We start from the raw sequence: 23,888 nt of genomic DNA on the forward strand, positions 1-23,888 counted from the left end.
ATGCCTGCGGTCTGCAATTCCCCCAGCAGAGGTCGGTATTCCTCCAGTTCAGCAGGAGCCACTCAACTTGTCCGCTGTCCCTCCGGTTTATCATTGCCTGGGAGAGGTTTTCAGCAAGCAGCGAGCTCTTTTTCTGCCCCCTCATCGCCCTTACTACTGTACAATAGATCTTCTTCCTGGGGCATCTCTCCCATCCAGTCGCCTGTTTAACTTGTCCCGAACTGAGCGTGAGGCCATGGAGACATAAATCAAAGACTCACTGGCTGCTGGCATCATAAGACCCTCTTCTTCTCCCGTCGGAGCAGGCTTCTTCTTTGTATCCAAGAAGGACCGCTCCCTACGCCCCTGCATTGACTACCGGGGCCTTAACAACATCACCATCAAGAACAAGTATCCACTGCCCCTCATCAATTCAGCCTTCGAACCCCTACAGAAGGCCACCATTTTCTCGAAACTCGACCTCAGGAATGCTTACCACCTGGTCCGCATACGTCAAGGAGACGAGTGGAAGACGGCGTTCAACACCCCACTAGGCCATTTCGAGTATCTAGTGATGCCCTTTGGACTCACCAATGCCCCAGCTGTCTTCCAGGCTCTTGTGAACGATGTCCTCCGTGACTTCCTGAACCGTTCAGTATTTGTGTATCTTGATGATATCTTGATATTCTCACAGACCATGGAGGAACACACCCAACATGTGCAGCAGGTTCTACAAAGGCTCCTCGAGAACAAGCTGTTTGTCAAAGTAGAGAAATGCAAATTTCACGTGGATTCAGTGGATTTCCTGGGCTACATCATTGAGCAAGGTCAGCTGAGAACAGACCCAGAGAAGGTACAAGCAGTGGCACAATGGCCCAAGCCTTCCACCAGGAAGCAGCTCCAACGTTTCTTGGGCTTTGCAAATTTCTATCGCCGGTTCATCAGAGACTACAGTCGTGTTGCCGGTCCTCTCAACCAACTCACCTCCCCAGCAATCCCCTTCTCGTGGACTACTCAGGCTGAGGCTGCCTTCTCTGAGCTGAAGAGACGTTTCACCTCGGCTCCTATTCTTATGAACCCTGACTCATCTCTTCAGTTTATTGTTGAGGTTGATGCATCCAACACCGGTGTGGGGGCGGTTCTATCACAACGCTCAGTCTCCGACCAAAAGCTTCACCCTTGTGCTTTTTTTTCCCGACGACTGACAACCCCTGAGCGCAACTATGATGTTGGCAACAGGGAGCTGCTTGCTGTTAAGCTTGCGCTGGAAGAATGGAGGCACTGGCTGGAAGGCTCTGAACATCCATTCATTGTGTGGACAGACCACAGGAACCTGGTCTACATACAAACTGCCAAACGACTAAACTCCCGTCAGGCACGCTGGGCATTGTTTTTTGGGAGGTTCAACTTCACCCTTACCTACCGACCTGGTTCTAGAAACCTTAAACCTGACGTATTGTCCCGGCAGTTTGCAGTGGATCAGGATCCCATAGTTCCTGACACCATAATCCCCGCTACCAGAGTGGTGGGCGCTGTAACATGGGAGATTGAGAACTCAGTGAGGAAGGCACAGAGAGACCATCCAGATCCAGGAAAGGGTCCAGCTAACCGTTTGTTTGTACCTGACTCTGTCCGCTCACAGGTTCTCCTATGGACCCATGCTTCCCGCTTTGCCTGTCACCCGGGTGTGAGTCGGACCCTATCCCTCCTGAGACGACACTTCTGGTGGCCTTCTATGGAAGCGGACTCTCGAGCCTTTGTGCTGGCCTGCACGATTTGCGCCCGTAGCAAGTCTTCACACCAGGCTCCTATCGGTCTACTCCAGCCTCTCCCAGTCCCTAGTCATCCCTGGAGTCACATCGGCCTAGATTTTTTTACCAGCCTCCCGGTTTCACAGGGTAACTCAACCATTCTCACTATTGTTGATCGCTTTTCCAAAGCAGTTCATTTTGTGCCTCTTCCTAAACTCCCCACAGCCTCTGGAACTGCTGACCTCCTGGTCAATCATGTTGTCCGGCTCCATGGCATTCCAACAGACATTGTTTCCGACAGAGGGCCACAGTTCATATCTCAGGTATGGAAAGCATTCTGTCGAGCACTTGGAGCATCTGTCAGTCTCTCCTCAGGCTATCATCCTCAGACTAACGGGCAGGCCGAAAGAGCCAATCAGGACCTTGGAGCTGCACTTCGCTGTGTCACCTCCCGGAGCTTACATCTGCCCTGGATTGAATACGCTCATAACTCACTGTCTAGTGCTGCTACCGGTATGTCCCCATTTGAATGTTCTCTTGGATATCAACCCCCTTTGTTCCCAGCCCAAGAGGATGAGATCGCAGTTCCCTCTGTCCAAGCCCATCTCCGTCGTTGTCGTAGGATTTGGAAGGATGCCCGCTCTGCCCTTCTCCGTTCCGATGAACGCAATCGGCATATTGCAAACCGCTACCGGACCGCAGCTCCCCAGTTCCAACCAGGTCAGAAAGTTTGGCTTTCTTCAAAGAATATTTCTTTACAAGCTGAGTCTAAGAAGTTGAAACCACGCTTCATTGGCCCCTATGTGATCGAGCGCATAATCAATCCATCTGCTGTTAGACTCAAGCTGCCTCCCTCCATGAGAATTCACCCAACCTTTCATGTGTCCCAGTTGAAACCAGTGTTGTCCAGCCCTTTGTGCCCTCCAGCCATCTCCCCTCCACCCACCCTTGTTATTGATGACCACCCGGCCTATACGGTCCGACGGCTGTTGGACATTCGCCGCCGGGGCCGTGGGTACCAGTATCTGGTTGATTGGGAGGGTTATGGTCCTGAGGAGAGGAGCTGGGTGTCCCGCAAGCTCATTCTATGTCCCTCTCTCATTCGGGACTTTCGCAGGGACCACCCAGATAAGCCTGGTGGTTCGCCTGGAGGCTCCCGTTGAGGGGGGGGTACTGTCACAGTCCAAACTGTGTCCCTGTTTGTTCCCCTGTGTGTGTGTGGAGAGGGTGTGGTGTCCCTTTCAGGCAGCAGCCTGATTGCTCTCACCTGGCCGTCCGACTCAGCTGTCCCTCATCATCTAATCAGGACACAGCTTATCTACTCCAGTCTCCCAGCAACTCACCGCCAGATTGTTTTCTACACCAGTGGTATTACATCCTCCTGGCTGCCCATTCAGTTATCCTGTCTGCGTGTAAATCCGTACTCTTTGTAACTAGTTTCTCTTGTGTTTCCAGTGCAATCCCTCGGCCATCATCCACCAGAGCTTCCAGCCAACCTGCCTGCTTCTTCCTGCATCCTACCTGCCTGCCTGGTAATCAGTCCAGCCTCTCACTGCCTACCTCCACTCCGGACCTCCATAATCACCAAACCTGCCTGAGTCTCCGAAACAATAAACCATTTAAACAGTCACTGCCTGCGCCTGGGTCCTGTTTAAAACATAATCCTAACACGGTCGAGTCTGTTGCCTTCAGAGAACTAGTCAGCAAAATACCAGTGAAAGCATTTGATTTTCAATTGTATTGTTATTATTTTTAAAGTAAAGTAACTTGTTACAAGTTACTTTTATAATTTAGTAACTATTAAAGTAACTAGTTACTTTTTTGAGAGCAGTAACTATAACTATTACTAGTTACTTTTTTTAAGTAACTTGCCCAACACTGCACATTTGCCACAAAACAGTCTTGTAGTCAGTGACAGCAGAAAACGGCAGGTGGATGGTTTCTGTTCAGAACAATTGTCGAGTGAAAGTATCACTTTTCAGTTTTTCCGACTGTCAGAAAATGCACCAGGAGACCAAGCATTGCAACCATGGAAACCTCAGAGTCCGCTTGACCCTGGCCTCTCACCTTCCATTAAACTACATTATATACAACTATAATCCTAATACTCAGCAAAATATTAAAATAGTAAAGCCCCTAAAACTCAATTTTGACAAAAGGTCTCGTTATATGTAAAATATGAGCTAATAATTTCTTCAAGGCACACACGTGCAACGTTTGACAAGGGCCAAACATATTTCTATTGAGAAGCATACAACCATACCATAAATAAATTATCCAATTATTGCAAAATACAGTCTTGGTTTATTTCAAATAATGTATAGAAATGCGTGAAATTACTGACCGTAATCCTCCAGTTTCCATATGGACAGCATCTGGCTCGGCTGTTTGACCACATTCCTCCGTTGATGCATTTTAAGCAAAATAAAGCCTTTTTTAAATAAAAAAATTGGGTCAATTTAAAATATAAATTATATTTTCTGCAGTATATTTACTGGTATCATCCTGTCTGTCAAATACATCCACTGTACCATGTGACAATATTTTTTCCAAAAGAAAGCACATTAAACTTCACTGCTGTCCATGTAAAGAGAAATACTTACAGGTATTATTTTAGGCTTCCTACAAAGAACAACAAAGGATTGCTTTTAGCAGTCTTGTTGGGACACAGGTAACTGATTAGTTTAATAAAAATAGTAATAGCACATTGTAAAAATACTCCTGCAAAGTCTTGTAGAAGTAAAAATGGCATAAAAATATACCCGATGTAACAAAAATTACTCATTATGCAGAACAGACATTTCAGAATAATATGAAATGATTGTCTTTTATGAAATGATGTTGTAACTGGTAAAGGTGGAGCTAATTTTAACCTTTTGAGATGTTACTGCTGGGAAGATTAATCTATAATAATTTTATATCATAATTTATTTGTTTATTTTTTATCTAAATTTGCAAAGTAACTAAAAGGTATAAACAACATTTACTGAGAAAAAAGTAAAATATGTGCCTCCCAATTGTATTGGAGTAGAAATATAAAGTAGAATAACATTTAAATACCCAAGTACCTTAGTATTGTACTCAAGTAGAGTACTTGAGTTACACTGATATACCTCATTCACACCAACGGTGTTTCAGGGACGGTTCGGAGCTGGAGCTTGAAAAGCACCGGGTTTTCCTGTTCACACCGCAGTGGAGCAGCCATTTAGCTCTGGAATCCGGTTAGTTTCAAGCACCAAAAAATTGTCCGGCCAAAGCAAAAGCACCACATACTTCACGCTTACGTCGAGGCGGGGGCAGGGGCAGGGGCAGGGGCGGGGGCGGGATCAACTCCTGAACAACAACAAAAAGCCCGCGTTTTAGCCAGTTTATACACAACGATGAAGAAACTTAACAAGCAGCAGTGGTCCACTGAAGAGACCAGCTACCTACTGGGAATCTGGTCTTCTGAAGAGGTACAGAGGAAGCTGGAACACAATCGGCCATTGTTGTTGTTGTCTGTGTCAGCTGTGAGGGGTTTCCGCGCGCTTTGGCTTTATGAAGCAGGCACGCAAACGATGACGCAGCACCAGTCGGACTCTGGGCAGTGTGAAAAGAGCCGGAGCCAAACCGAAGAACCGGTTCTGAACCTGAAAAGCTCTAGCACGGAGCTTGAACGGGAGTTGCGTTGGTGTGAATGAGGTAAGAGTTATCATTCAACAATTTATATGTTATTATTAGGGCTGTCAAGATAACGCGTTAATAACGCAAAAAAAAATTAACGCCACTAATTATTTTAACGCGATTAACGCATGTGTAAAAAATATCCCTCTAAGGAACATTTAGAACAGATAAAAAAATGTGCGATTAATTTGCGATTAATCGCAATTAACTATGGACAATCATGCGATTAAATATTTTAATCGACTGACACCCCTAGTTATTATACAAATTGTACATATTGATTATTTTGAATTTTAGTCATATGTAACAATGTATTTTTTCAATGTGGTTTTACACTTTCACGAAAGTAAAATATCTTCCTCCTTTTTCCACCACTGCTAAAATCTAATTCCATACTTTCCATACTGTGTAGGAAGCCTAAGCTACTGTAAAGTAGGAACGAAATGACCTCCATGAAAATATATTTTGCAAGGTGTTTCTTGACACAAACAACTCTAGATACAGATCAGAGTGTGAGGAGTGTTCTTCAGGGGAAAAACAAATTTCACCTTTAGATCTGCTGTCATTTGTCTTCACAGCATCACAAAACCAATCAGCATTAATCAAACCATGTTTGATATTGGGGGGGGGGGGGCCTTCACATTTATTGAATATTCTGTCCAGTCAGCTCTTCCTGTGCTTCATGTTTCTAGAGTCAGGTTGCTGTTCCTGCTTTCTCAGTCTGAATCTTTTCAAATATATTTTTTCCAGTTTAGTATCCATCACCGTGGTAACCTGTGTGCCGTCAGCCACTTAAAGATGGCAGTATCTGTTGGTAGATCTCCGTCATGTTGAGTTCCTGGAAGGCTGCGCTCAGCTCTGGTAACGACTCGTAGCTCTTCACCACGAAACCCTGCAGCCTGACAGAGAGGTGGAGAGGAACACAGAGACAATATAATAATAATAATAATAATAATAATAATAATAGATTTAATTTGTTAGCGCTTTTACAGGTGCTCAAAGACGCTTTACAGATAATAGTGAAGAAAAAATAAAAGAGAAGAAAGGAACAACAAATAAATATATAGTTAAAGTTAAAGTCAAATAATACAAAAACAATCACACATGAAAAGCCAGATTGAAGAGGTGAGTTTTTGTGAGTTTTTTGAAGGTGGTGAGGTCGGTGCAGTCTCTGGTGGGTTGTGGGAGAGAGTTCCAGAGGGAGGGGGCAGCGACGGAGAAGGCTCTGTCCCCACAGGTCCGGTGATTGGTGCGGGTGGGGATGGATAGGAGGTTGGCTTCTGATGAGCGGAGGCAGCGGGAAGGGGTGTGGTGGTGCAGCAGGTCTGTGAGGTAGGGGGGGGCCTGGTTGTTGAGGGCTTTGTAAGTAATGAGGAGGACTTTGAAGTGGATTCTTTGACGGACGGGGAGCCAGTGGAGGTTCTGGAGGATGGGAGTGATGTGGTCTCGGGAGCGGTTGTGGGTGAGGAGGCGGGCAGCAGAGTTCTGGATATGTTGAAGTTTATTGAGGAGGTTGTATGGTATGCCATAGAGCAGGGGTCACCAAACTTTTTTCTGTGGGGGCCACATTATTGTTCCTGACTGTGATGGGGGGCCGGGGCAGAGTCAGCTCATTGTGTAGAAGAGATTACTAGCCCGGCACAGCCATCCCCACTACTACTTCCACACTACTATATCAACACTTGATTCCTGTCACATATTTGTTTATCATCTTTACTAGTGGTTTACAAAAGTAGCAATTGAGTCTTCACACTTTGCTTTAATTTGAAATACCACAGATATTCCATTTATTTGTTTTCTAATAAAAATAACATCAAAGCTGTCAAGGTAAGAAACATCTGCCTAGTTGAGGTGATTGACACTGGCAAAGGTGAGTTCAAAATTATAAATTATAGGTAGGCCTGATGATGATGATAATAATAATAATAATAATAATAATAATAATAATAATAATAATAATAATAATAATAATAATAATAATAATAATAATAATTGTGTGCAGCACTTAATAAAGGTCAAATAAATAGGCCTATAAAATAAATAAATAAATAAAAAACATCAAAATTATAATAACATGAGAACTAGCCAACTCTTATGCCTATCCAGTTGAGCATGTTCAGTTAACATTTTTTTTAGGTCAAGGTGAAAAGGACAGGAACAGTGTAGGCTCAAAACTAAAGCTAAACAATAATACAGAATAATTGCAATCAAAATCAGTAGCCTATATGTAGGTGAGCTGGATTTGTACTTGTTGATGAATTGTGCTGTCTTTGGGATGGGGTCAGCAACAGCAATCTCCTCTCCTCACTTCGGAGTGCCTTCTGGAGCCCTGGCATGGAGGGATGACGGATTGAACACAAGAAGCACCATATTCAGTAAATGGCAAGACATGCTGCTGTCTGCTTTTCTCTGTGACATAATTTTACAACATATGTAGCAAATTAAAAAGAGCCTTCACATTTCATATTTATAGCAATTAAAATCAGTAATTGTTAAAATCTGTGTGCTTACCGTATCAGTGTGAACTGTGTGTTTGCTTCTGGCTGATGATAAGTTCAATGTCTGGTTGCAGTCTAGTGGTAGCCAGTATCAAGGTCTGATGCAAGTGTTTATCTGTGAGTCTGTTCCTTGTTGTATTCTTGGTTTGCTTCATGCGGGAAAAGGTTTGCTCACAGATGTAGGTGCTGCCAAAAACTGTGGACATCTTCATTGCATGCTGTTTGATGTTTGGGTAGGTTTCCTCTGGGAGCGAAGCATAGAACTCAATAAGACTGTCAGGCTTGAACGCGTCTTTAAGGATATCACAATTCTGCAACTCGGCTAGTTCAAACTGAAGAGAGGGATGGGCATCATTTATGTCGGCAGCAAAGGGGTTCTGGAACAAACGTATTGCTTTACTGTTGACATGAAGCTCACGGAACCGCACACTGAACTGCCCCTGCAGCATTTCCAGTGCATCCTTGCACTTTTCGACTGGGAACGGGACAGGTGGTTTCTCAGCGCAGTAGCTCTGGGTGGCAGGGAGATGCGTAAACTCCAGCTTTTCGACCTGTCTAACAAGCAGCACTAGTTTGACCTCGAACGCTTTGATGTGGGAATACAGGTCAGTGATTAGCTTCCCTTTGCCTTGGAGCTGCACGTTAAGGTGGTTCAACATTTCAGTCACATCTGTTAAAAATGCGAGGTCCCATTTCCATTCTGACTCGGTCAGCTCTCGTACCGTTTCACCTTTAGACTGCAGGAAGGTATTGATTTCGGGTAGCAGGTCGTAGAAACGGCGCAACTCTTTGCCTCGGCTTAACCACCGGATTTCTGTGTAGTACAGCACATCCTCGTAGGCAGACTCAAGCTCGGAGAGGAAGGCCTGGAACTGTCTGTGTTTCAGACCATTTTTTCGGATGTAGTTGACACAGTGCACAACCACCTTCATGACAGACGCCCACTTCAAAACTTTGCAGCATAGGTCTTGCTGGTGAATCAGACAGTGGACTTGTAGTGGGGGGGTGAGACCTCGTTCCTCGAATTCGCTGTTCAAGCGCCCTACTAGCCCCCTTGTCGTGCCAACCATACTAGGTGCGCCATCCGTAGTGATGCTGGCAAATTTACACCAGTCTAGACCCAACTTTTCCATTGTTTTGCACACTTGGACAAAAATATCCTCTCCTGTTGTAGTTCCTTTGAGGCTTTTTAGTGCTGCCAGCTCCTCAGACACTTCAAAGCTTTCGCTAATCCCACGAATAAAAATGAGCAGTTGTGCTGTGTCCTGCACATCATTGCTCTCATCCATGGCCAAAGCAAAAAACTTGAATTGTGATGCTTTCTCGTTCAGCTGCTCATAAACGTTGTCCCCGAATTCTTCTACTTGCCTGGTCATAGTAGTCGCGGAGAGACTCACACCGTTGACTGCCTCTCTCTTGTCGGGACACACCTCCTCGGCCACAGCAAGGATGCATTGTTTAACAAAGTCCCCATCAGTGAAGGGCTTCCCATGGGTAGCTAGTGTTGTGTATTAGTAGAAAGAAATTAATGAAACAAGGGACAGAGGATACGGGTACTCAACTCTTTACTGTTCGTCATGCTTAACTGCCACAGCATCAACTCCCGGGCTTACTCTTCTTCTCTCAACATTGTATGTATACTCTGGTTACACTGCGCCCCCTATTGGCAGGAGTATATTAGAACACAACATTTCCCCCCTTCTTAAAAAGAGTTACTTCTCCCCTTGAACAGCATGCATAACATTAGCATTTTAAACAGACACTTACGTAGTAACCATGAAACCATCTGTAATGATAATAACTTCACATATCACAATATGCAGAACATTTTCAAACATAAATTCAACCACAGTTTAAGTGACATAGTCCTCAATCCAAACAGGCTGCTTTCTGATTCGCTGGTTCCTGCTCTGAGCCCCATGCACTGTAGCTGGCTCAGCAGGCCTCACTTCTTCTGATGGAGGAGTGAATGTTTCTGGAAGCACCGACAGGTGTGAAGCATCCCAGGTTTTTCCATTATCAAGTGTGTAACTGTGAGGTCCTTTCTGCTTGGTCACTTTCAGAGGCTCACTGAACTTTGGCTTTCCCTTTTTGACATGCAGCGGGTTTCTCACACGCACCAGGCTTCCCGGATGTATTTTGGGAATCTTGGCATTTCTTTTTGCATCAGAATATGTTTTCATGTGCCACTGTTTCTTTTCCACTCTGTCTCTCAGTTCCTGATCCTGAGTATCCGTAAGCTGTGGCAGGATTGAGAGTTTGGTTCGCATTTTTCTTCCATACATGAGCTGGAACGGAGATGTCCCTGTAGTGGCGTGAGGTGTAGCTCTGTAGACCTGAAGAAACTCAGCAACGTGAGCTTTCCACGGAGCGTTCTCTCTCTGTGCCGTGAGAATGCTTTCCTTCAGCACTCTATTTAGCCTCTCCACCGCTCCATTTCCTTCTGGATGGTAGATTGTAGTCCTGATGTGTTGGATGTCTCTTTCTTCTAGGAAAAAGGCGAGTTCTGAGGATGTGAATTGTGGACCGTTATCTGTCACCACAGACACAGGGTTCCCTTTTTGGCTGAACACTGATCTCATGAAGGTGATCACTGTTGCAGTAGTGCATCTTGGGGCAAAACACACTTCTGGCCATTTTGAATAGTAGTCAGTCATAGTAATAGCAAACTTACAGTCCACCGGACCAGTCTCAAATGGGCCCACGATGTCGAGGGCAAGCTTTTGCCATGGCCCCTGAGGCAGAGGGACTGGTGTCATAGGTGCAGGGTTAGTTTTAGCTGTTTTATCATTCATCTGGCAGGACACACAGGCGGCGATAACCGATTGTACCAGTGCATCCATTTTAGGCCACCAATACAAGTCTCTGAGTCTCTGTTTTGTGCGTACAATGCCTTGGTGGCTCTCGTGTGCTAAGGATACCATGTGTGAGTGTAGCTTTACTGGAACAACTAACCTGTGACTCCCTCTCAGAATGAGTTGTTCATGTGCAGAAAGTTCATTTCTCACCTGGTAGTACGGCAACATGTTAGCAGGCAGGCCTTTGGATGAAGCTGGCCACCCGTCTGTCATGTAGTTGCGTAGCTGACGTAACTCTGGACAGGAAGTGCAGGCATCTGTGAAGTCAGACGAGGGAACAGCAGTCAGCAGGGCAGAGACAGCAGCAACCATCTCTGGTTCCGTGTCTGAGGTGCAGTCCTGTCCGTGTGGCAGTGGCAGCCTGAGAGTCACTGGATCACTGGGTGATGGAGCATCCCGAATAGCTGCAATGTGGTCATCATTTGGCAGCAGACCTTCCTTGCTTATGCTGTGTCCTAGATACGTTAGTTTGTCCTGGTAGAATTTGCATTTATCTGTGTTGAGACTTAGTCCAGCTTCCTGCAGTCGGTACAGTACTGCTTTCAGGCGGGTTTCATGCTCAGCACGGCATGAGGAGTAAATGATGATATCATCCAGATATGCCTGCACTGCAGGTAAATCTTTCAGCACCATGGACATCATCTTCTGAAATGCTGAGGGTGCTGATGCTAGCCCATAGCAAACTCGCTTGTACCTGAAAAGTCCCTCGTGAGTAATGAAAGCAGTCAGATCTCTGCTGTCCTCATGCAGTGGAAGCTGGTAGTATGCATTAGCCAGGTCGAGGGTTGAGAATATGGTAGCTCCTCTGAGTTCTGAGAAGAGCTCCTCCATGTGTGGAATGGGGTAGCAATCCATTATGACGGCCTTGTTAGGCTCCCTGAGGTCTGTACACATCCTTATTTTAGATGAGTTCTTTCGTTGAGTCACAACGATCGGTGATACCCAGGGAGAAGCATCTATTTTTTCAATGATGTCAGCATCAAGAAGGCGCTTTAACTCTGCAGAAACAGCATCTCTGACTGAGAATGGAAGCCTTCTCAATTTCTGCTGCACAGGCTTCACCTCATCTTTCACTCTTACTTTGTGTACTACGTTCCTAACACAGCCCATAGGTAAAACTGTATTAACAGGTGCAGATGCAGTAGGTGTCGGTGTAGTAGGAGTTGCAGGTGGGGTTGTTATCTCTCTGACTGTGTGCTCTGACTTCAGTACCACTCTGTTTCTCATGATGACCATTTCCAGTGCCTCAAACAGGTCCAGGCCCAGCAGTATTGAACCTGACTTCACAATGAAAAGGGTAGCTGAAGCAGTATTTCCGTCATGGAATGCACGTAAATGCAGTTTCCCTAGTACTGGGATTCTCTGTCTTGAGTATGTGACTAGAGGAACCTTTGTAGGTTTCAGTGGTATGTGACTGAAATAGGTCTTGTACACATGAGCCGGCAGCAGTGACACTGAAGAACCAGTATCTACTATCATCTCAAATGACTGGTTAGCAGGAGAAAGTCCCAAATCTACAGTGCACATTATTTTCTTCTCTTTTGGGGCAGAATTATTCAGCAATAAAACAGTCAGTTCTGGAATAAAGACCTCCCTCACTTCACGTTTTTGTTCTGAACGACACACTTTGGCAAAATGCCCAGTTTTTCCACAGGATTTGCATATTTTGTTTGTAGCAGGGCATTGTGTGGAATTGGCCATATGTTTATCTGAATCACATCTGTAACATCTTCGTGCTTGCTCAGACTTTCTCTCACCTTGCCTTTGTTTACTTGCAGCGGGACGTTTTTGTTCCCATTTTGGCGCGCTGATCTCTCTCACAGGCACTTCACTGTTGGAGAACTCGGCCACGTTGCGCGCCGCCATTTCCACCTGATTTGCAATCTGAATGGCTTTATCCAGTGTCAGTTTGTCTTCTAGCAGCAAGCGTTCACGTATGCATCCACTGTAGGCTTTTTCCACGATCTGATCACGCAGCATATCCTGTTCTGCATTTCCAAATTCACAAAAAAAGAGCATTTCACGTAGCGCAGAGACGTACTGTGCAATTGTTTCATCATGTCTCTGGGCTCGTTGGCGGAACCTGTGTCTCTCCGCAATTACGTTTACCTTCGGCACGAAATGCGCCCGTAGTGCAGCCACGGCATGGTTGTATGTAGTTCCCGTTTCAGTCAATGTGTAGAATATCCTCTGTGCTTCGGTTCCGACGCTGTGTAGCAGCGTTGCACGTATACGGGTATCCGGCCACTTGGCTCCTTCCACGTCGATCACTAGCAGATAGTTTTCGAACATTTTTAGCCATGTTCCAAATGGCATAGTAGGTTCTCCCGGACACTGAAGAAAGGTGGGAGGTAAAGGAGTAGAAGCCACGGCCATCCTCGTCGCCAATTTGTTGTGTATTAGTAGAAAGAAATTAATGAAACAAGGGACAGAGGATACGGGTACTCAACTCTTTACTGTTCGTCATGCTTAACTGCCACAGCATCAACTCCCGGGCTTACTCTTCTTCTCTCAACATTGTATGTATACTCTGGTTACACTGCGCCCCCTATTGGCAGGAGTATATTAGAACACAACAGCTAGTATGTGAGCTACCTTGAAGCTAGCTCGAACAGCAGCCTGGTTTACCTGGGTTTGGCGAATGAATGTTTGTTGTTGTGCTGCCAGTCCGCCTTTCATTCTGCGAATTCTGTCTGCTCTTGCTTGCCCTCGCAAGCTAGCAAAGTCACTGTGGCGGGTTTCGTGGTGACGACGAAGTTTATATTCCTTGAAAACCGCCACACTCTCTTTACAGATAATGCAAACGGCACGGTCCTTATACTGAACAAAAAAATAGTCGTTGGTCCACTGTTCTTTGAAAATTCTGCACTCTCTATCAACTTTTCGTTTAACGTTAGCCATTTTTGCTGTCCTGAACACTGACAGTTCTCTACGCGTGCGTAGTCTGTCACTCACTTGATCTCCATCATGTTGGGGGACGACAATTCGGCAAATATAGTGCATTTTATTTTATAACTAAATATAATTTTTTTAACTGAAACAAAATCAACAAAATACCAAACGCAGACATGTTATTATTTTCCAAAAATCAATTTGAAAAAAAACAACCATCAGTCAGGCGTGCCGTAAACCAAACCATCAACGCGCTCTCTAGACCACATATCATCCAACAGTTTATCCGGTTTCCTTTGGACAACAACAACTACACAGAATCAAAGCTAACTTCATGGCAATTGCAGGTATGCCCGGTGCTATTGACGGGACGCACATAAAAATAATTGCGCCATCAAAAGATGAGGACGTGTTCATCAATAGAAAGAAAGTACATTCCATCAACAAACGGATTGTTTTCATTCATCATGATAAGGGAACTTGAACGGCGGTATGGGCTGTTATTGAAAGTGTTTAAGTTCTGGAAATATGCTCATTGGATAATAGTTTGCAGAGTGCTTTTAATTGCCTCCTTGATTTAATGCAATTTACGTATTTTTATTGTTTGCTCTCTCTCTTTAACGTGCATATACAACGTCATTATCGTGGTCTGCACAAACTTGTCATCATGCGTGTATTCTGCTAACTGCACTGTCCATAACTATTTGATAGGAATACATTTCTAGCATAGGCTATTTCCTTGTTTTTCGGTGATTTGGTGGGCTCGTTTGTGGGATGTTGCGGATGAGCTTCACCGAGAACAACCTCTGAACAACCAATCACCGTACTGACCGCTTCTATACTCATGCACGAGAATCGACGTAATCCATAGCAACGGCGCGTCACTCTTAGTTCACTCTTAGTGATTTATCCTTAGTATGAGTAGGTCTCAGCGGCTTTGTGAATAACTTTTAAGAAAAAACTCCTACGTAAAATGTTTTAGCGCGAGTTAGGAGCACTCCTAGCGGTAAGATAAAATGCTTTGTGAATACGGCCCCAGGTGTTCAAATGAAGAAACATCAGGGATGGGGATAATGGTAGCTTTTATTTCCTTTCTGATTATAGCAGCTATACCACCACCCCGCCCTTGTGGGCGAGGTTTGTCAATGTATGTGAATCCTGCTGGGGTGATTTGATTTAAAGAAAAATAGTCCAGGGGCTTTTGCCATGTTTCGGTCAGATACAGAAAGTCCAGGTTATTGTCTTTAATGAAAGAATGAAATATGAGGAGAATTGTGCAGTCAGACCTGGGGGGGACCAAGTACATGCAACAGGAATACTTTATAAGATAACCAAAATACATTTATAAAAAGATGTAACACGTAATTACTGGTTATATTTTTTTTATGGAGATTACTAGCAGGATTACAATAATTGTTACACTACATTTTGAAGTAAGGATACATGCATACATACAAAGCACATGCTTACACATTACAAGTCAAAAGGTACATAGTGAAACCAGTCTTGAATGCTTCTTTTAGTCTATTTTATTTAAAGTGGACACATTTAAACAAGAATACTGCGTATGGTTTTATTAAAGCATTAAATAAAGCATAATTAATTAGCTTTATGGTTTTCAATTTTTGGTCGACATTTATTTTCTCTTGTATTTATCTGCATTGCATTTGATATACAGGTAATCAAAAGTAATCAGCTAACATTACTATGGCTGTCAGTCGATTAAAATATTTAATCGCGATTAATCGCATGATTGTCCATAGTTAATCGCACATTTTTTATCTGTTCTAAATGTCCCTTAGAGGGATATTTTTCAAGTTTTTAATACTCTTATCAACATATGAGTGGACAAATATGCTTTGTGCAAATGTTTGTTTATTATCATTTGATCAATGACAAACATAACAACCTCTGAACATTAAAAATATCCGCCTCAATTCAACCTGGAACCTCTCTCATACAATACAATACAGCAGTGGTTCTCAAAGTGGGGGCGCAGAGGCATGACAGGGGGGGTGCGAGAGACCAGGAGGAAAAATTTTTATTTAAAAAAAAAATAAGATAAAAAATAAAATCATATTTTGAAAGATTATTGATTAGAAAATAATATGATACAGTACTATTATGTCTGGGTCTCTGTGTTTCATTAAAGCTCGGCTCTGTGTGTGTGTGGAACGAGCCATTTTGTGTGCGTGTGCGAGCAAGAGAGAGAGAGCGCACCGGTACCGGAGATCGTTGATGTTAGCTTCTGGTACTAGCGAGCTACGCTAACGGATATAAAGAGTTTTTTCAACAACAAAGTGGAGGAGAGTCCTCTCCTGTCAGACTGAGAGACTCAGTGAGCTAAAGGACTCTCTCAGTGTTATCTCAGTTTGTCTCAAACGTTTTGGTCACCATTAATGTAAACAATTATTTCTGAGGCACACATATGATCATTATAGTTATAAAAAAATAAGAGAATAAATTAAAAACAGGTATGAAATACTATATGACAGTAAAAAATGAATAAAGTTTAAAAGGGGAGTGATTTGTAAAATATCCATAAAGAAAAAGTAAATCTGTTTACAGTTCTGTGTTGAGAGATGTATCCATAGATCTCTTCATTTTGCTCTCAAAGTGCACCAGATTGATGCTTTTAACTTCAATATTTAAAAATCTTCCTGGGGGAGCTTGCCCCCGGACCCCCCTATGTGAGGTCCACACACCACCTATAAAAATAGCACTTTAACCCTGTTTACACCTATATGCCGTGAGCTGATTATCGAGCCTTCATTGTAACAGTCGCGGGTACATTGTGTATATGCGTGGGGATTGTTGCAGTAGAAAATTCCACTGTAGCGACCGATACATTAATGGGAAACCCTTAATGTTTGAGCACCCTCTATGAAACGTCAAGCTACCCCACAGCACCCCCAAAATAAATCGTTGGCGCGGCCACTGAGCCTGACTATTTGTGTTGGGGGGGCCCGACTTTTCTTTTTCTCCAAAGGGGGGGCCTGACAGAAAAAGTTTGAGAACCACTGCAAAACAGTCTGTGTGTGTGTGTGTGTGTGCGTGCGTGCGTGTGTGCGTGTATGTATGTTTTAAAAAATAAAATAGAATTTGCTAATATTAAGTGATAATATTAGGATTAGTGTGAACAACTAGTTTACATGTTAGGCTAACAGTGCCTTGTTTAAAGAGCGCGTTGCTGTTTTGAGGTAACTTGACATTCTTAAATGTACATTAGAAAAGTTAAAATAGCCGATCATGTTATTCAAACTTGAATCAGTAAAATGACTGAGAAAGCATCTCAAAATAATAATAATAATAATAGCTTTGAATTCTTTAAAACCAATATTATCGTCATCACTTTCTAATGTTTATTGATATATTTAGAGGGAGGGGATCTAAAGAAATGCTTCAAAATTCAGATTTGATTCATTTCTACCATTTTCTTAAATTCATGGTAGTTTCAGTAATCCCATGGTAATTGAGGACACAAGTTATCTAAATGACTAATGTCATCTTTATGCCTTTCAGAAAGGACAGGAGACCGACGGGTGACTATCAAAAGGACTAGCAGCAGCAGCAGCAGCAGCCGCAGCATGATGATGATGTTAAATGTGTTGTTTTAGGAACATCCATTGCAAATACATGGAATTCAATAAACATTGAATAGCATATCATGCAGTTTGTCTGTGCCTTTTCCTCCGTGTTGTCCTGGTTTGCTGTGCTGCCTCCTAGTCGCCACCATGGTTTGCTGTGCTGCCTGGGGATGCTCAAATCGCTCCAAGAAAGGAGTATGAATGTACGGCTTCCCCACTGACACAGAGTGGAGGAAAAAATGGCTGGCTCAAGTCAGCAGGAGCAATTTCACGACCAACAGCAAAAAAATATGTGAGGTTATTATATACAAACACTGCATTTGCACTTTTTCACAAAATGAAAACCACACCATTTGGAAAGCTTAATGTTTTGTTTAATACAAAAAAACTGGGAAAGGCTTGAAAAACACAGAGTTGAGACTCAGGGTGCAGGGTGAGGGTCTCAGTGCAGGTATTCAGGCTCCATTGAATCCCCCTCTGGTTCTTGTGCTGAAAGAGGGAGTAACAGACAGGAGAAAGGGTTATACACACCTATATAGCACACCTATTGGATGGGAATTGCCTTGGGGAGATAAGGTGTGGTCTTTGTTCCCAACTGAAGTTATGGAACTTTATTATTTGTGAGTTTAACAAAGTATGACAAATGGCATCAGTAACAGATGTGATATGAATTTCTATAAAGTTGTCTCACATTCTTGGTCATATTTTATATACAGTATGTAATGAGTATAACATGTCCAGTAAGTATAAAGTGTTTCCTAATACTGTGTTTTCAACCACTATGGTATAGTGTAGGGTACTATGGTATGGTATACTAGCTTAATCTGTTATCTGTAAACGTTCCCTAAATCTACTAATTTAGAGATAATCCACTGACATCCTTTAATACACATGTTAATTTGAATCAGATGTACTGATAATATCCGCAATATAAATCTTTAAACTTCTTCTTACCTTTAAAAGTCCGTCACGAACGGTCTATTATGCTGCAACTCTACAGCTCTGCTAGCCTTGGCGCTAACTTCCGGGGAACGATTGAGAGGCTCCACGTTCCGCCATTGCTGTAAAAAAGTGGTCCATTGGAGTGAACGGAGATGACGTAACTCTTAGTCTATATGGCGCTGGTTGGAGCTATGTGCAACTCAAGGCATATGCTTGAACGCAGTGGCGGTTCTAGAACATTTTATATGGGGTGGCAAAGGGGGGGCAAGAGGTCATGCCAGGGTGGCATGGGAGGGCGGACAGTACGTGGTATTTTATACTGTATACAACCTATTTATTGTTAATTCATGCCCTAACACAAGTGTTCTTAATGCACAAGAGAAACAAGGTGTTCAGACAAACAATCGGGTGCCCTTTGAGTCCCCCAAGCTTATTTCAATAATTTTAAATGAAAGGAAACTACAAAATTTATTTTAAAGCAATGAATTAATGGAACAGGTTGATTTGCATTACAATGTAAAACCAAATATATATATATATATATATATATATATATTGTTTTTTTAAAAATGGGTTGTCTTAGTATTAGACAGACGTATTTGCATATCCTCACTAAGCATTATTACATATTAATTTAATATTAAACTAATCAAAATGGCCAATTATCCCAAAATGTTGCTGCTAATATAATCATATGCTTGTCAACTTTAACTGATCAAATTCGGAAAAAATACTTGTATTATCAATGAAATTGCAATATTGACACACGTCCCTCAGTTTGTTTCAACCCTGTCACGCCATACCTCCTATTAAAATAATGGATCAGTCCATGTGTGATCTGCATTGAGGGAATTACATCACAGAAGTCTTTTGAAGGAAAGATGGCAAAGAAAGGCAAGTGTCAGTTTCTTCTCTTACCTCTATTTCAGTTTTTGTATTTTCAGATTAAGATTGACAAGCTCAACATTTCAACTCTGTTATATTAATTAATAATAGTAAATAATTATTTGTTACAAGATAAACAATAGTTTTGCAAAATATTACAGTTTTGTAATGTCCTTAACTTCCATGTGGTGCCATATCTTAGCTAAACATGGTCTCATGGCTACTTTTTGTCAAAAACTTCAACCCTGTTATATTTTTTCGAAGAACTTCCTAGTAATTATTTATATTTTTTGCCTGAGGTGGGAACATGTAAGTAGTCCACTTCCAGATGTTATGACCAAACATTTTGGTTTCATTTTTCAAAGATGTAAAGACCCAAAAGGCACCCGATTCAAAGAATACTCTGCTTACTGGTACAGTAAAAGTACTTACTTATAATTAAGTACACAAATGGCATCACCCATCTCTTCAGAGAGCTAAAGGTGACATGTGCAGCAACACATCTCAATCAATATTTGTCAATACTAAGAGCAAGATTGTGCTGCTGTGATGGAATATGTAAGGAGAATAAGAACATACCATGTGGTCCAGCTGGAGTTTCATCTGCCTCCTGATCCCTGCCTCTGTCCCTCTTTCTGACACTTCATCTTTATTCCTCACATACATTTCTTCTTCTTCACTAATGTCTTCATCTCCTCTTCCTCCTGCTCTGACCTTCCTGGTCTCTTCAGTGAACTCTCTTTTCCTTTTCCTCTTTCTGTTCGTCCTGATCACTTCTCAGATATGTCTTTTTGTTGTTTTGGAATCACTCCAGCTCCTCTGGCCTGCAAGAGTCTACTTGTGAAAAAAACTGGTACAAATGCTTGTATAACTTTACACGTTAGGGCCATGTAGCTAATAAGTAGCATATCATAAATATAACATCAGAAAGTATTTTTCAAACGCACACAGGCAGCTGTGTTTAGATCCAGTTTTTACGGTAAAGGATCCTGGTTTCATTGATCTGGCCTCATTGCTGTGATGTGTAGTTTACGTGGATTTAATAGTACCGCATAGTTTAGCAAAGTGATCGATCTCCCAGCTAGCGCTGTCTGCGTAGCATTTTGTAATGTAACGCCCCAAACAGCGCCCGTCTGTTAAACGCTATCGATTCAAACGGCAGCGTTTTATTAATATTTAGTTTCAAGCTCTCGTCCTTAGTAAAAACAAAACTAGTAGAAAGGGAAATGCTCCCAGGGGAAGCTGATCCATAGGTGCTGGGACAGCTCGTTCCCTCTCTGCAGCTCTGTGAGCCGCGGTCTGTGTGAACGCCGCTCCGCAGTTTAATGCAGGGCCGTAGCTGCGTTTTTAACGGGCCTAAAATGATATTTAAAATGATTAACTTTTAACTCATGTAATGCTTGTTTCGTTGCTTGAGAAGCTTGTGGAAATAGTGTAGGTTTGTTTTAGTACAGTTTTAGGGAAACAAAAGTTTGGGGGGCAGCTGGGGGGGCAAGGCTCTACAGTGGGTGGGGCAGCTGCCCCCCCTTGCCCCCCCCCCCACGTAGATCCGCCCCTGCTTGAACGGGAGCTGCCTGGACGCTGCAATCATGTTGCGCGCGCTATCCGTGCCGAGTGTGCTGACTTTTCGTACAATGTCCCACTGTCTGGCTACCTGCATAAAGTCAAGTGCTCGGCGGAGTTGTCGGCGAAATGTCGCTCCTCTGTTTTCATTGAAACAGCTCCTTATATCCGTTAGCGCAGCTAGCTAGCACCAGATGCTAACAACAACAATACACGTAAGGTGTGCCCGTTCTCTCGTTAATCGGAGGGAGCATCATGGTTTGGGGCTGCTTTGCTGCCTCAGGGCCTGGACAGATTGCCATCATCGACGGAAAAATGAATTCTCAAGTTTATCAAGACATTTTGCTGGAGAACTTAAGGCCATCTGTCCACCAATTGAAGCTCGACAGAAGATGGGTGATGCAACAGGACAACGACCCAAAGCACAGAAGTAAATCAACAACAGAATGGCTTCAACAGAAGAAAATACGCCTTCTGGAGTGGCCCAGTCAGAGTCCTGACCTCAACCCAATTGAGATGCTGTGGCATGACCTCAAGAGAGCGATTCACACCAGACATCCCAAGAATATTGCTGAACTGAAACAGTTTTGTAAAGAGGAATGGTCCAAAATTCCTCCTGACCGTTGTGCAGGTCTGATATGCAACGATAGGAAACGTTTGGTTGAGGTTATTGCTGCCAAAGGAGGGTCAACCAGTTATTAAATCCAAGGGTTCACATACTTTTTCCACCCTGCACTGTGAATGTTTAAATGGTGTGTTCAATAAAAATATAAAAACATATAATTGTTTTTGTGGTTTTAGCTTAAAGAGCCTGTGACACGAGTTTCCCCCATCATCCAAACCCATCAATTTGAGTAAATATTGTCCCCTTGAAAACCGTTACTGAACTGATTTTGGATATTTGTACTTTGATAACCATTAATCTGCCCTTCAATGTTGACAAATTTCTAGATCTTCTCGGGGATTCTTCAAGTCCCGCCAAATTATGTGTGACGTCATTGCGGCCACAGCGCTCCAGCTACACCGTTCAGGATCCCAGCATCTGCATGTAAACGCACGATGGCGCACACAGCAGCAAGCTCAGAAAGCGATGACAGTTTAATTTTGAACGTGTCTGAGAGCTCATATGAGGCTGAAGGATCGGTTTATGTTGTATCTGTTAGAAGTTTAGGAATTAGGTGCGTCAATATGGGCGATCATACGGTCATGTAGCCAGTGGTGGACTGGGACTAAAAATCAGCCCGGGACTCTCGACCGGCCCACTTCGGTACCACTAGTAAATTGTCAACGGGGGGAGTGGGGGATGTGCTAGTGACTTATCCGAACGGCCCACTTCGGTACCGGCCCACCGGGATTCGTGCCGATGGCCAGTCCGCCACTGCACCCAGCCCAGCCGACGTAAACTGTCAACGGGGGGAGCCTCGCTGCGGGGAAACGGTGGACCTATTGTCCCGATCGGAGTGGGAATAATAATAATAATAATAATCCGTGCATTTTATCCATTAATTTCCCCAACATTGTGGTAAAAATAAAAACACGTTTAATCCATGTTGGTTTACTACTACAACCAGTGGTGTAGTGGGGATGTTTTTACTGGGTGGACGGGGTGTTGGGTGGACGGGAGACACTATGGACGCGCTCGTGAACTGTCAACGGGGAGGGGTGGGGGCTTGGGGACCTCTGTGTCGCCTGTCAGCGCAACTTACATGATGCCGTTTAGACAATATAATAATAAAGGGTGGTGCCGGCTGTCAGCGAACCGATCCGGCCTTTCTGCGCGACTAACTATTTTTATTATAATTACTGTGAAATCTGCCTATTATATTTTCGTCATTATTACAACAAACACACACTTGCAACTGATAACACTGGCAATGATTTTAGTTGTATTAGACTATTAAAAAAAGAAATCATGCTTCAAATAAGTCGGGGTACGGCGTAACCCCTGCGTCCAACGCCCACTACACCACTGACTGCAACTACAAAAAGCTAAGGTTTGTTTTCTCATCAGGAAATGCAGAACGGCTCAAACAAAAGATTTTTAAATCATCATCCTCACGATCATTTAATGTATCATATGTTCGCCGAATTGACATGAAAGCACTAATAAATGTAGTTTCATATACTTGAGTTTACAACTACAAAAATAATCGATTTGTTTTTATATCACATCCGACGGGAGGAAATTCAGCAGCTCTCACTACCGATTTTTAATCCTAATTTAATCATCAGCTTCACCACGATCATTTATGTTTATGTTCGCCAAATTGACATGAAAGCACTGACAAATATGAATATACTGTAGTCAACTTCATTAAAACGTTATTAACGTGCCTAAACTCAGTAATTCACAATTTCTACGCATGACAACACACTTTGTCCGTGTTTGGCTCTCTCACCGCACAGTGAAGCGTTCCCGCATTGACGTCACTTCCGGCTTCCCCCAAAACCTCAAAATGAGTCGAAGGAATTTTCCCGCGATATTCGAAATTATTGATATTTATCGGAACGGTATCGCTTTTTCTTTTTTAAACTGACGGTTCGAGATTACTAGTAGCCCACTATTTCATTGCACAACAGTTGTTGGGTTCATGTCACAGGCTCTTTAAGCAGACTGTGTTTGTCTATTGTTGTGACTTAGATGAAGATCAGAACACATTTTATGACCATTTTATGCAGAAATCCAGGTAGTTCCAAAGGGTTCACATTATTTTTCTTGCAACTGTATACACATGTAGCGATTCATTTCAGACAGTTTGAAACGCGAGGGCCGTGATTGGCACGTGATCTGCCCTCGCTCAAGGGAAAACCTCCAGCTTGACTTGAGACTGCCCCCGTGATAGATAAATGTAATTATAATGAAGCCAGCTGCAATGGATCATTGATCCACCAGGGGGTGCAGTGGGGATCCACACTGGAGCTCATGTGAAATAAAGTCAGATACAGTACGATGGATGTACAGCGGAACTTTTTTAAGATCCATATGTCACGGATATCATACTCTGTGCTAAATAAGAGACATGTAATCATTTACAAAACATCACCATGTTGTTATTTAACAAAATAATGTTGTTTAGTCGAAAAAAACGAAAGGGAGGAAATGGAGCCCGGCTCTCGATTTTTAATCCTAATTTAATCATCATCTTCACCACGATCATTTATGTTTATGTTCACCGAATTGACATGAAATCACTGACACATATGAATATACTGTATTCAACTTCATTAAAACGTTATTAACATGCCTAAACTCAGTAATTCACAAAAAAT

The 23,888-nt window shown here is 43.0% G+C and overlaps 1 protein-coding gene and 1 long non-coding RNA gene across 2 annotated transcripts; both read right to left on the reverse strand.

Moving 5' to 3' along the window:
- Positions 1 to 7,427: 7,427 nt before the first annotated feature.
- LOC307030355 (general transcription factor II-I repeat domain-containing protein 2A-like) lies at positions 7,428 to 9,302 on the reverse strand. The gene is made up of 2 exons (XM_079666708.1): positions 7,905 to 9,302; positions 7,428 to 7,722 (listed from the first exon to the last, which is right to left on the reverse strand). The coding sequence occupies exon 1, from the start codon at positions 9,265 to 9,267 to the stop codon at positions 7,909 to 7,911; it is 1,359 nt and encodes a 452-aa protein (XP_079522834.1). The 5' UTR covers positions 9,268 to 9,302; the 3' UTR covers positions 7,428 to 7,722; positions 7,905 to 7,908.
- Positions 9,303 to 17,580: 8,278 nt separating this feature from the next.
- On the reverse strand, positions 17,581 to 21,540 carry LOC307030546. The gene is made up of 3 exons (XR_013805684.1): positions 19,635 to 21,540; positions 18,183 to 18,289; positions 17,581 to 17,717 (listed from the first exon to the last, which is right to left on the reverse strand). It is a non-coding gene; the product is annotated as an uncharacterized lncRNA (long non-coding RNA).
- Positions 21,541 to 23,888: the final 2,348 nt, after the last annotated feature.

The sequence above is a fragment of the Notothenia rossii genome (genome assembly GCF_949606895.1).
Source record: "Notothenia rossii genome assembly, chromosome: 2".
NCBI classification, from domain to species: domain Eukaryota; kingdom Metazoa; phylum Chordata; class Actinopteri; order Perciformes; family Nototheniidae; genus Notothenia; species Notothenia rossii.